This window comes from Geotrypetes seraphini, chromosome 17, assembly GCF_902459505.1.
Source record: "Geotrypetes seraphini chromosome 17, aGeoSer1.1, whole genome shotgun sequence".
Taxonomy (NCBI): Eukaryota; Metazoa; Chordata; class Amphibia; order Gymnophiona; family Dermophiidae; genus Geotrypetes; species Geotrypetes seraphini.
The window spans coordinates 40,166,632-40,179,568 of record NC_047100.1 but is presented as its reverse complement, the minus strand read 5'-3'; the positions used below and the strand labels follow the sequence as shown (position 1 = coordinate 40,179,568).

Here is a 12,937-nt window from a genome sequence, read left to right as displayed (position 1 = left end):
TAGACAACTTCAGAGATTCCCTTGGAGGATGAGGCATCGCCAATTCCTCCAACATTTCTTTAGTGTAATTTGAATCAGGCTCCAAAGGAATATCCAGATTCTTAGACATTTGGCAAAGGAACTTCGTGAAGGACACCAGATCAGCCGAGGAATGTTCTTCCTGATGAGAAGTAGGACGAGATCTTTGAAGCGCAGAGAAAGAGGGTGAAGCCTCACGTGAGTATTGATAATGAAGATCTGATTCAGGCGATAATGTTGTAGAAGGAAGGAACAGTACAAAGAGAACGCTTCGTTTTAGAGGATTGGGCTGGAGATGATGGTTTTGACCCATGGGAACCATGAGTCAGTTGATAATGATGCTTCTTTGGAGAACGCCTCGACAATGGAGTGTGTAGCCTCGAAGAACCTCGAGAGAATGAAGAATGCCTCAGTGAACGGTGTCTTGGCAAGGAAGGTCTGTGCCTGGAAGAGCTGGAACAGGAAACATCCTGATGCTGCCTCGAATGACGATGCTCAGAAAGGTCCCAAGTCTGTCGAGGTGATGTCGAGACTTGCTTCAATGAATGCTTCGATAGACTGTGAAAAAGCAAAGCTGGAGTTGAGACCTCGGTGACCTGGATCAATGCAACGAGGAATGACTCGTTGAGGCTCAAGGTTGAGACACTCTCAAGGACTTGGATTCTTGTCTTTTAGATGAGTGCTCATGTTGGTCTCGTGACACTCTCAAGGATTTGACTCCTTGTAAAGTAGAAGAGTGCTTAGGCTGGTCTGCAGGCAGCAGTGTCAAGATCGGAGTTAGTTTTGCAATCATATTGCCAAACTCCTTGTGCAAAAGTGCTTCCAGCATACCCTGGAAGACAGACACCGATACCAATGGGGATGGTATCTTTGATGCAGGCGTGCCTTCTGGCGAGGAAGACCTCGATGTAGAGGGGTCTCTCGACCTAGAAACACGACGTGCAGAAGGTCTCTGGGTGGCCGGCAGGACTAAACTCTGCCAGAATGGCCAGAGACTCAGTTTGGAGGGCTGGTGGCTTTTTAGCCAGTATACCTGGGTGAGGAGACATCGACTTGGACGGAGCCCCGTCTGGAGATGTCTTCAATGACTTCCCCAAGGTCGAATACTTGGCCATCGAGACTGGTTTAGTCGAGGCAGAGGTCTTTATCATCGAGTAAGATTTGGTCAATGTCGAGGTAGAAGATTTATCCGAAATCAGATCCATACCTCCAAAGATTTTCTCTTGTTGAACCTGATGTTTAAGAGACCTCTTCTGAAGTGTAGCGCAGCGAATGCACGACTCCGTGAAGTGGTCTGGGCCCAGACACTAAATACACCAATGATGGGGATCGGTGATGGAGATTGCACGTTGGCACCGGCTACACTTCTTGAAGCCAGTGATTGGACTGGACATTGAGATAAAAACGGCCGCAGCCAAATCGAAGTGCGTGGGAATAAGCAGCAGAACGGGTCCCGTCGCCAGAAGTCAAAATAAGGTAGTTGTTTTTTTTTTTACCAACGCGTATCGCAACAACTCTCGGAGTAAAATAACAAACGAAAGCCATGGCAGAGAAGGCAAAAAAAGACCTAACTAGTTCATATACTCGTGCAGAACTTTGAGATATGGCTTCTTAGTTCTGTGGAAAAACTAGAACTGAGGAGATGCCGAGGAGACATGCGCACTACATCGGGCGGGAAGGCACTTGTGCATGCTTGGTGCGACAGTCGCAAACTTTCTAAAAGTTCTTCAAGCAAATCTGCTTGTGAAGCTGTCCACATCAGTGCTCCATGGATGACATCACCCATATGTGAGAATATGCTGGGTGCTTATCCTGGGATAAAGTGAATACTTCAAGATAAGCAAGACAAGGAACCCTACTAATGTAATTTGGATTGAAAACATGAACCAAGTACAGAGATGTATTTACAAGCATTACCTTTTATCTAACTTGCTATCAATCAGATCTTGTGTCTGATTGGCTGAAGTACGGGCAGAAAACATTAGGAAATGGGAGATGTATTCCATGGGTAGATTTTTGAGCAGCTTGTCAGAGATGGTGAGAGTCTTGCCTGTACCAGTAGGACCGATACAAAGAACCTAGGATAAAAGCCAGATATCAGGATTCTAGTAATATCAGGATGCATTGCAGTCACACTAGAGCACTTCTGAGAATAGCTAAATTCATTCATGTCCACAAAATTGATTCTTCCAAAAATATTTGTAACTTGATAAGGGCCTAGAAGATAAGCCTATAACTGGACACCTATATAGAGTTGTCCAGAGAGTGTATGATATGGGACTATTCTATAAAGGCACCTACTTTCCTTTATAGGAAACCAGCATAACAGGTGAGATGCATATCAAAGTTCTGGAGTTACGAATGTAACTTATAGGATTCTATCAGGTGCATAACTTTTTGTTTAGGAAAAAATTTGGCATATATTGATGAATGTACAACACATATGCTGGTATTCTACTATTTTATAAGTGTATGAGGACCACAATTTAGGCACCTTCTTTATGGAATTGTCCTGATAGTGTTAACAGTCTAACCAATATTCAGAAGGGTTTAACCAGGCAGGAAAGGTTCTTGCCTGGTTAAACATTGCTGAATGATCTGGCAAATCAGTGGTACTTAACCACTTACCCCCTAATGCTATAAAAAGTGCTGAAAATTGCAGGTACAAATTTGGGTGTACACCTGATTTACCTGTGTAATTTAACTGAATAGCAAGCTAATTAGTACCAATAATTGGCATTTTAACAAGCAATTATTGGCACTAATTAGAATCAATTACAAGTAACATGTGTAAATGTGGCATGAGTCAAAAAAGGGACAGATTGGAGATGTTTCTTTAAGTTACGTGCGTAATAATAGAATAAGGGCAACTGTGCCTAACTTTAAGCACAGACATTTGCACCAAGTTTTCAATGGTGAAAATAGCTGCGCCTAAAATTAAGTACAATTTTTGGGTGTAAATGCTATCTATAAACCACACCTAACTTTAAGCATGGCTTTAAAAAAAAAAAAGTTTTTTGGGCACTGATGTTTTGGTTTGGGTACCATATATAGGATTTTCTCCTTTGTGACGCTGAATATTGGTGCTAACTGACCATCTCCTATCAAGTTAGGTTAGGGGCAGGTTTTGCAATTTTTAATCTGTTATCCAGCTAAGAAACCACATCAAATTAGGGCAGCTTTCTTTCCCCCCATTTTACAAAGTTATGTGGCAATAGCACCAAAGTCCATTAATTGCCAATTATCCTTGGGCTATAAAAGGGAGTCTTTATGCGCTAAAGTAAACTGGGCAATCGGTGAGACTTTTAAAAAGTGTTGGCATTTGGATATTTTGTTTGCTAAACTTTCAAAATTGTGGCTTTTGAAACACTTGTTTGGATGGTTTTCTATGCTTGGCGTCTGCAGTATCTCTAAATCTCAAGGGGGGCATGTTTTAAGTGGGATTAAGGCAGACTTATGATTTGGATGTTTTTCTGCAATACTGGAACATTGAAGAAAACGTCCAGGACAAAACTTGGACATTTGAAGTTAGACCTGATTCAATAATGAATAAGTGTCAAAAAGGTGGCCAAACTGATCAGATGACCACTAGAGGCATGACAACCTTCTGCCACCCAAAGATGCAAATGAAAGTATATACCATCCTGTATGACAGCTTCAGATGTTATGGCCCATTATAACAGTGGTCAGTGTACAGTAGTGGACTGCAGAAAAAGGGACCCAGGCCCATATCCCACTTGTGGTGGAAAGTGCGAGCAATTCAAAACTTACTGTACCAACATATAGGTGACAGCTGAAGACATAAAGGCTATTGGGTGGTATATAGTTGGGTACAGTAGGTTTTAAGTGAGTTTTGGAAGGCTCACCACACAATATAAGTAGGTTATTGTGCGATGTATACCCCGGACCTTTAATGCAAAATTCATTGCAGTGATCCCTAGGACAGGGTTTCTCAACCTGTGGTACATGTACCCTGGGGGTACACAGACCGCCTGTTGGAGGTATGCGGGCTAACCGCTCCCCGCCCGCTCCATTTAATTCCCCTCCCGCTGCTGCTGCAACTACAAAAGAGCCAGGTGCATGCCAGCACGTCCATTGGTCTGGCTCCCTGAGTGCTGCTGTGTGAAAAGGCTCCTACGCGCGGCCTGCGCCTGACCTGAAAGCTTTCTCTCTGATGTTGCAAAGTCAGAGAGAAAGGCTTCCGGAGGAGGCGTGGGACGCGCTGATGCCCACAGCCTTCAGGGAGCTGGTGACCACAGGCAGCCGCTCGGTGTTCAATGCAGAGGTCGGTGCCTACCTGACCAAATCGTGCACGAAGGCTCCTTGCCATCTCAAAGCATGAAGAGCCATTTTCCTTTTGGAAGGGGCCAAACTGGGCGCAGCCCCAGAAGTTCCTGGGAGGCAGCTCTGCCCCTCCCCCAGTATGGAGCAAACTGCTTGAATGTGGCCAGGGAGGGGTCATTTCCGTTGGGTTTAGCCCCCCCACCACTTGCACCCTTGATCCCAAATACAATGACCACGGCCTTCTGAGTTTTGTCCTGGCCAGGTGCAGCTAGCGAAGGGATGGAAAGGCCTTTGGGGGCTCAGGTTGATTTCCCGCACGTAATGGTGTGTCCCTGAAAACTAAGGGGACAGCGGGTTGATGCTAGAATTTATCGGGTACATTTTGTCCAGGATAATTGGACTATAGATTGGATTTATGAGCCGATTATCCCTTGGACAGGCCAGAAGGCAAGGCACAGCATGGAGGGAAAGAGACACCAACAGTAGGGGGAATGCTTTTATTGTTTTTATTTAGTGATTGATTTGTCTGTTCAGGAAGAAATGCATTTGTTTCTTTTCCTCTGGGGTTGTACTGGTTGCAGAGTCTTGCATCTTCGGGTTTGTTTGTAAATATTAGTACTTTTTAGTTTTTGGTCCTGCATTTGCATGGGGTTATCCGTTTTCTGGTAGGAATGAATGTTGAAATGCATACAGTGTGCTTTGTGTATTTTAATTTTGTGGTTAACCATTATGTGTTGTTAATACAATTATATTGTGTGTATATATATGAAAAATGAATGGAAAGAATGGTACAATTAGTACTATTATGGGGGTGGAAATGGGCACGACTTAGCCCAGTGTTCAACTGCTGGTCCACAAAATAATTATTTTATTTCCGCCGCTCCATAAGTGTCAAAAGGTTGAAGAACACTGATCTAGATACAATACATCAACAAGCTCACCTTTATCCACATGTTTATTCAAACCTTCAAAGTCAAGCATACTGATTCTATCCCATTAGATCATGTTTGTCTATGTATTTCACAATTTTATAATTCTTTACACTATTTTGCCTAGCACTGTAATTTCCTGGATCTCCCCTGGAACTCTTTTTAAAAATCGGCGTAACATTGGCCTCCCTCCAAACTTCACGTTCTACAGATGATTTTAGTGACAAGTTACAGATTACTAACAGTAGGTCAGCAAATTGGTAGATTTCTTACATCTTCTTCCATAAAGTCTCTTCACCATGGCAATCTCTCTTCACTATAGACTTATCCTGCTTGACCTTTTCAATGCATCTCTAGAGTCGGGAGTGCTACCAGAGGACTAGAGAAAGGTAAATGTGGTCCCTCTTCACAAAAATGGAATTAAGGAAGAAATAGGGAATTACAGGCCAGTAAGTCTGACTTCTGTGGTAAGCAAATGAATGGAAATGCTTTTAATACAGAGAATGGTGAAGTTTCTAGAATCCTGTGGATTATAGTACCAGAGGCAATATGGATTCACTAGAGGTAGGTCTTGTCAGACAAATTTGATCAATTTCTTTGATTGAGTGACCAGAGAATTTGGTAGATGGAGTGCACTAGATGTGGTGTATTTAGATTTTCTCAGTCTTTGACAGTGTTCCACACAAAAATCTAATAAATAAACTGAGTGCTCTTGAGATGGGCCCCAAAGTGACGGGCTAGGACAGGAACTGGTTAAGTGGAAGATGATAAAGCACAGTTACTTACTGTAACAGGCGTTATCCAGGGACAGCAGGCAGATATTCTTACGTATGGGTGACATCACCGACAGAGCCCCAGTACAGACCACTTTAAAAGTGCATCGCCACTTTAAGAGTTTAGAAAGTTTGCGATAGCCCGAACCGCGCATGCGCGAGTGCTTTTCCACCCGATGCAGGGCGCGCAGTTTCTCAGTTAAGATACGCCAGCTAAGAAGCCAACCAGGGGAGGTGAGTGGGTTGTGAGAATATCTGCCTGCTGTCGCTGGATAACACCTGTTATAGTAAGTAACTGTGCTTTATCCCAGGACAAGCAGGCAGCATATTCTCATGTATGGGTGACCTCCAAGCTAACAGAGATGGGATGGTGGGAGTGTTGGCCTGAGAAAATAAATTTTGAAATACAGATTGGCCGAAGTGCCCATCCTGTATGGAGAAAGAATCCAGAGAGTATTGAGAAGTGAAGGTATGAACTAAGGACCAGGTGTGAGCTGTACAGATTTTCTCAATGGTGAAGATCTAAGGAAAGCAACAAAAGCTGCCATAGTTCTAACTTTGTGGGCTGTGACATGACTTTCCAGTGCCAATCCAGTCTGAGTATAGCAGAACGAGATGCAGGCAGCCAACCAGCCAGTTAGAAATCGTTCGCTTCAATACAGGGTGCCCTAACTTTTTTGGATCAAAAGAAATGAAAAGTTGAGGGTCCGATCAATGTAGGAAGCCAAAGCCCGCTTACAGTCCAAGTATACAAAGCAGTGTTTCCAGCATGAGAATGAGGATTAGGAAAAACACAGGCAGAACGTGGAACGTGGCAACTGGTTTGTGCCAAATAAAATGGTTACTGAACCAGTTAGTCAGGATAGGATTTTGGTAAGCTGATTGGTCAACCGGTCCATCGCTGTGCCCACTCTGTTCATAAATACAGAGGCCTACAAACTAGCCTGTAGAGTTGACTCCACCAGTAGGGATTCATTGAAACATCCTCAGTGTTTCCAAAGGCATATAAAAAGTCTCCTGTAAGATATCATGGAAGGGATTCCGAAGAGCCTTGGGTAGTTGACTATAGATCAAGGTATCTAAAATTCTTTAGACTTTGCAGATTCAACTTCCAAGGGAATGGCGCAAGGTGCAGACAGTCGCCTAAAGAATCTTGAAAAAGATAATTCCTCAGACACTAGTGAAGTGTAAAAGAAAAGCATGTATTGAAAAACCCACCGCTAAAGAGAGATTGGGGGTTTGCTCAAAACCCCCCCCCAAGAGATTCAAATCCCAAACTATACAGAATCGATGTCAGGGATTTGGTGTCAAAGGCTAGAGACAGTTTAATTTCTGTAGGGCCTTCCCAGACCGGACCAACGCCAGCAAAACTAAAGATGACCAGCATTGCTTCATATGTTGGAACTGTTGGAGACACCTGTGCAAGTGCTACCGGTGTTGAGAACCCAAACCTGACTGGCTCCGGAGGAGTTGGAGTTGACAAACGCGTTGGCACGAACAACTGAAAATACAGTTGGACATGTACTTGAAGTACTGAATGAAATCTGCTGCATAAGAGGAAAACACCGGTACCGCTGGCTGTGTCGCCGGTACCATAGGTGCGGGTCTACGCTCCAGAAATGAAAATGCCGGTATCAAGGCACGCATCAGGAGAATAGAAAGTTATTGCAGGAAAGAAAAAACACCGGTATCACTGGCCTGTTAACTGGTACCATTGGTGCCGCTCCATGCTCCAAAGATGAGTATGCCGGTATCAAGGCATTCATCGATATCGAAACGGAGCTAGAGATAAGGCTGATCGAGGTCGGCAGGACTTGACTCACTGCTACAATGACCGAGGTCGGAAGGATTGGACTCACTGCTACAATGACCTGAAGCCCAAAGGAGAAACTTGTGAGCCAACTTACCTAGGTAGGAGCAGGCTCGAGCAGTAATGTCAATCTCGGTGAGGGCTGGATTAGCGGTACCAGAAGTGCACTGGGCTCCGGAATACAGACATCTGTGTGGGTCGGATTCCTGATGGTACCGAAGGGAAACTGTTTCTGAAGAACTCGCATGAGAATGCACTGGCAAGGAGAAGAGCAGGGGAAGTAGAAAGTGGCAAGGCTGAGGTCCCGACACTGCGAGAACCATTGGAGGATGTCGGTGAAGACAACTACCCCAGCAAATGCAACCGCCCGGATGAAAAATTAGAGTATTCTGAATGGTAAAACAGCCATAAGATGAAGAAATAAGAGTATGGCAACCCATAAGGCCCCACGATAACGGCAAAAGAAAAAAAATCTGGTTTACTATATATTGGGTTTTTTTTTTGTTTTTACTAAAATTGAAATAAAAGAAAAAACTGACTGAAAAGTCAGAAACCACAAGAGCGGGAAGGCAGCGAAAAAATGATCAACAGCCGTTCTTAGCTCTGCGGAAACTAATAAACTGAGGGACCGCGCCCTGCATCGGGTGGGAAGGCACTCGCGCATGTGCAGTTCGGGCTATCGCGAACTTTCTAAACTCTTAAACTGGCGATGCTCTTTTAAAGTGGTCCATACCGGGGCTCCATCAGTGACATCACCCATACGTGAGAATATGCTGCCTGCTAGTCCTGGGATAATACCAGTGATGGTCATAGTAACATCAGAGCAGGTAATTTCACAAAAGAACATATGTAAGGTGTATATGTTGCCTAAATAAAGCAGGAAACATCATGTGTTCCTAGATGCCTTGTTAGCTTAGGCCCCCTGTTATAAAATTACTCTCCCTGTGTGTCTGTACAGCACCTAAGTTCAAGACAATATACAAATCAAGACAATTATTATACTGAATAACCCTGCTTAATTTAATATATCATCTTTCTGTGGTAAAGCCAATGTGGTTTACATATATTATATGCAAGTACTACTTTGTCTTTAGTGGGCTCACACAATCCGAATTGATGATACCTGGAATGCAGATTAAAGAAAGCTGGAAAGGAAAAACCTAAACACGGTGCATGAAGAGAGATTAAGGGAAATAGAAAATCTAAAAGTCAAATGACAACGACAGTGAGCGAGAAATAAAGTGAAAGAGGTTAAAGGAAGGATCTCAAAGAAAATAAGCGGAGGCAAGAAGGCAGAGCACAAAGGGTTTAGGATGATAACGAATAGTGAAACTCACAGGCTTTTTATTGGTCAGCAGCATTCCAAGAAGGTGAGACATACGGACAGTGTCCAGGGTGGGAACAATAATGTCTGAATAGCTGGTGTCAGCATCAATAGTAAACTGGGAGGCAGAATCTATCCACTTTATCCACTGCACCTAAAAATGTAACAAAAGCCAACATTACAAGTAGAATCAATGGAGACTCCAAACTTTTTACTAATGCTTAACATACACTAAGGGCCTGATTCTCTATACTATGTCACCTAACTAGCCAATGGCAGAGCACTTAAAAAAAAAATTAGGTGTTGAACTTTTTTTTTTTTTCTGTTTTAAATCTTTATTCATTTTTTTTTGTGTTACAGCAAGTGTTACAAATAAACTCAATAGAAACTTAAATACACACTTGACTAACTCATATATTAATATCAAGTTTAACATTAATATAATAATCCCCTGTCCCACCCTCCTTCCCAACCAATAATACATAAATCAATTTTATTGTACATTCTTTAAATATTAATTTAGTATGTAATAATCAAAATTGAAAAGCCCACCCCGTTCCCCTCTTTACAATTATCTTATCATGGGAAAAGTTGATTTTTCATTAGAGAAATCATGTTAACGGTCTTCAAATATTTCCAAGTTTTATTTATAGGAAAAATTATCCTTCTTTACAAAAATCAGTTAATGGTCCCCATATTTTTTGAAATTTATTCATGTATCCTTTGTGTGTTGCAATAGCGAGTTCCATTTTGTATATGTGGCATACCGAATTCCACCAGAACATATAATTCAATCTATCATGTTGTTTCCAATTGGATGTAATTTGTTGTATTGCAATTCCAGTTAAAATAAATAAAAGTTTATTATTACTAGATGAAATTTGGCTTTTTGCTCTCATGGTTGTTCCAAATAATATAGTATCATATGTCAAGGCTACCGGATTTTCTAACAATTTGTTAATTTGGGGCCAAATTGATTTCCAGAATGATAGGATAAATGGACAAAAGAATAAAAGATGATCTAGTGTCCCAATTTCAATATGACAGTGCCAGCATCTATTAGATCTTGAACTATCTATTTTTTGTAAACGAGTAGGGGTCCAAAAAGCTCTATGAAGAAGAAAAAACCAAGTTTGTCTCATAGATGCTGACACCGTACATTTTAGCCTCCAAGACCAAAGTCGTGGCCATTGAGATGCACTAATTTGGTGTTTTATCTCAATGCTCCAAATGTCTCTAAGACCATTTTTTGGTTTTTTATTTATATATCCGGATATTAATTTATACCACTGTGCGGCTTTGTGACCTATTGAGTCCATCTGGAAACATAAGAATTCCAAACTGTGATATTTAGCGAGATCTTTCCATTCAGGGAACCCTTCCTGAATAGATTGCTTCAATTGCAACCATTTAAAATATTGTGTTTTATTGAGACCAAATTTTTGTTGCAATTGTGAAAACTCCAGCAATTTATCATTTTTAATTACATCATCCAAAGTGCGAATGCCTGCTATCATCCAATGTTTCCAGATGACTTTAAAACCGCCAATTTTGATCTTGGGGTTTAGCCATATAGTTTGGTTGGTTGATTTACTAATTGGAATTTGAGTAAGATTACTTATGTATTTTAGAGTTTTCCAGGTATCCATAAATATTTTATGATCTTTGTATAACCTTGGCATTTTGATACTAATTACATGATTAAGACGTAATGGAAATATAAGCCTCCATTCTAGCCAAAACCAGTCTGGAATATTATCTGTGGGTTCTGGGAGGATCCAATACATACCATGACGTAAGATATAGGCTTGATGATACCTATAAAAGTTGGGAAAATTTACCCCTCCCTCCTTAATTGGTTTTTGTAATGACGCTAGAGCAATTCTTGGTTTTTTATTAAGCCATATAAATTTTGTCAAAGTCCTATTTATTTTTGTATAAAACGAATCTTGAAAGAAAACTGGTATCATCCCCATTTGGTAACATACTACCGGTAAAATCATCATTTTTACAGTTTGTACTCTTCCCCACCAAGATAAATGCAAAGGATTCCATTGCTCACACATTTCTATTACTTTTTGTAATAAGCATTTTTCATTAATTTTCATTGTTTCATCTACTGTTTTTGTTATCAAAATTCCAAGGTATTTAATATATTCTTCCTTCCAAACAAAAGGGAATGTATCAAATAAACCTTTTGTACAATGTATATTTAGTGGAAGAATCTCTGATTTATTCCAATTAATTTTATATCCTGAAAAATTTCCAAATTTCTCAATCAATTCAAGTAGATGTGGAATGGTGGAGTCTGGATTTTTCAGATATAGTAATAGATCATCTGCATAAGCAGATATCTTATATTCTTTATCTGAATGAGGTATACCCTGTATCTCCTTAGCTTGTTGGATGGCTAATATTAAGGGTTCTAAAACAATATCAAACAGCAAAGGGGATAAGGGACATCCTTGTCTAACTCCTCTCTGTAGATTAAATTTTTCTGAAAACGTATTATTAATATATAGTCTAGCAGAAGGGGAGCTATACATTGTTTGTATCATTTGTATAAATCCAGGACCTATACCAAACCATTCCATTGCTTGATACATAAAAGGCCATTCTACTCTATCAAAGGCCTTTTCTGCGTCTAATGAAATTGCAAAAGTAGGTTCATTCATTTTCTTTGTTAAATATAACATATGGAATGTTAATCTGGTATTGTGAGATGAATGTCTTTGAGCAACGAATCCTGTTTGATGCATACCTATTATATGGGGGAGAGCTTTAGCTAATCTTAGCGCAAGTATTTTTGCTAATAATTTTCCATCTACATTTATTAAAGATATTGGTCTATAGTTTGAGACCAAAGTGGGATCTTTATTGGACTTTGGCAAAACAATAGTCAAAGATTCTGCTATAGTGCCTTTAATACAACCTTTATTGAGCTGATATTGATAGAGATTTAATAAATAGGGTAGTAAAAAATTTTGAAATGTTTTATAAAATTCCACTGTATATCCATCACCACCTGGAGCGGATCCAACTCTAAGGGACTTCAAAGCTGTTCCTAATTCTTTTAGTGATATTGGTTCTTCCAAACTTCGTTTTATATGTTCAGGAATTTTTGGACCCTCTAACATTTTTAAAAATTCAAAACCATCTTTTCCTTTATTTGGATAATTTTCGGAAGAATAAAGAGATTTATAAAATTTCAAGAATTGTTTTAAAATAGATTCAATTTGTGTATATGTATTTCCATTTTCATCTTTTATTGCTATTAATTTTGTTTTTCTTTTTTTCGCTTTAAGATAGTTTGCCAGTATTCTTCCTGATTTGTTTGAATTACCATAGTACAATGTTTGTTGAGAAAATAAATCTTTCCTAATCATTTTAGATGAGATCTCATTATATTTACCTTTTAATTTTAATAATTCTTGTTGAATAGAATATTCCCATTTTTCTATAAGTTTTGATTCTAAATTTTTTATCTCTTTTTCTAAGAATAAAAATTGTTTTTTAATTTGTTTTTTTAGAAAAGCCGAATAAGAAATTATTTGTCCTCTAATTGATGCCTTAAAAGCATCCCATAAAGTTTCTCTGTTAATATCATCATTATCATTTATTTGAAAAAATTCTTTCATTTTTGTTAGAAGATTTTCACAAAAGTTTTGGTCAACCAACAGTGTATTATCCATTTTCCAAATTGGTCTGTTATTATTTTGATCTGTAGTTTTAATTTTGATCCACACTCCACCATGGTCAGATAGAATAATTGGATCAATGGCAGCTTGTGTCACTTGAT

At 40.0% G+C, this 12,937-nt stretch overlaps 1 protein-coding gene across 6 annotated transcripts in view; it reads right to left on the bottom strand.

Moving 5' to 3' along the window:
- Positions 1 to 12,937, bottom strand: part of DNAH1 (dynein axonemal heavy chain 1) — an 813,109-nt gene that overhangs the window by 265,888 nt on the left and 534,284 nt on the right. For all 6 annotated transcript variants that reach the window (XM_033926650.1, XM_033926656.1, XM_033926654.1 and 3 more), the window contains 2 exons: positions 9,152 to 9,292; positions 1,936 to 2,096 (listed from right to left, as the gene is read on the bottom strand). In XM_033926650.1, coding sequence (XP_033782541.1) covers positions 1,936 to 2,096; positions 9,152 to 9,292 — 302 coding nt within the window. The remainder of the gene's footprint in view (positions 1 to 1,935; positions 2,097 to 9,151; positions 9,293 to 12,937) is intronic.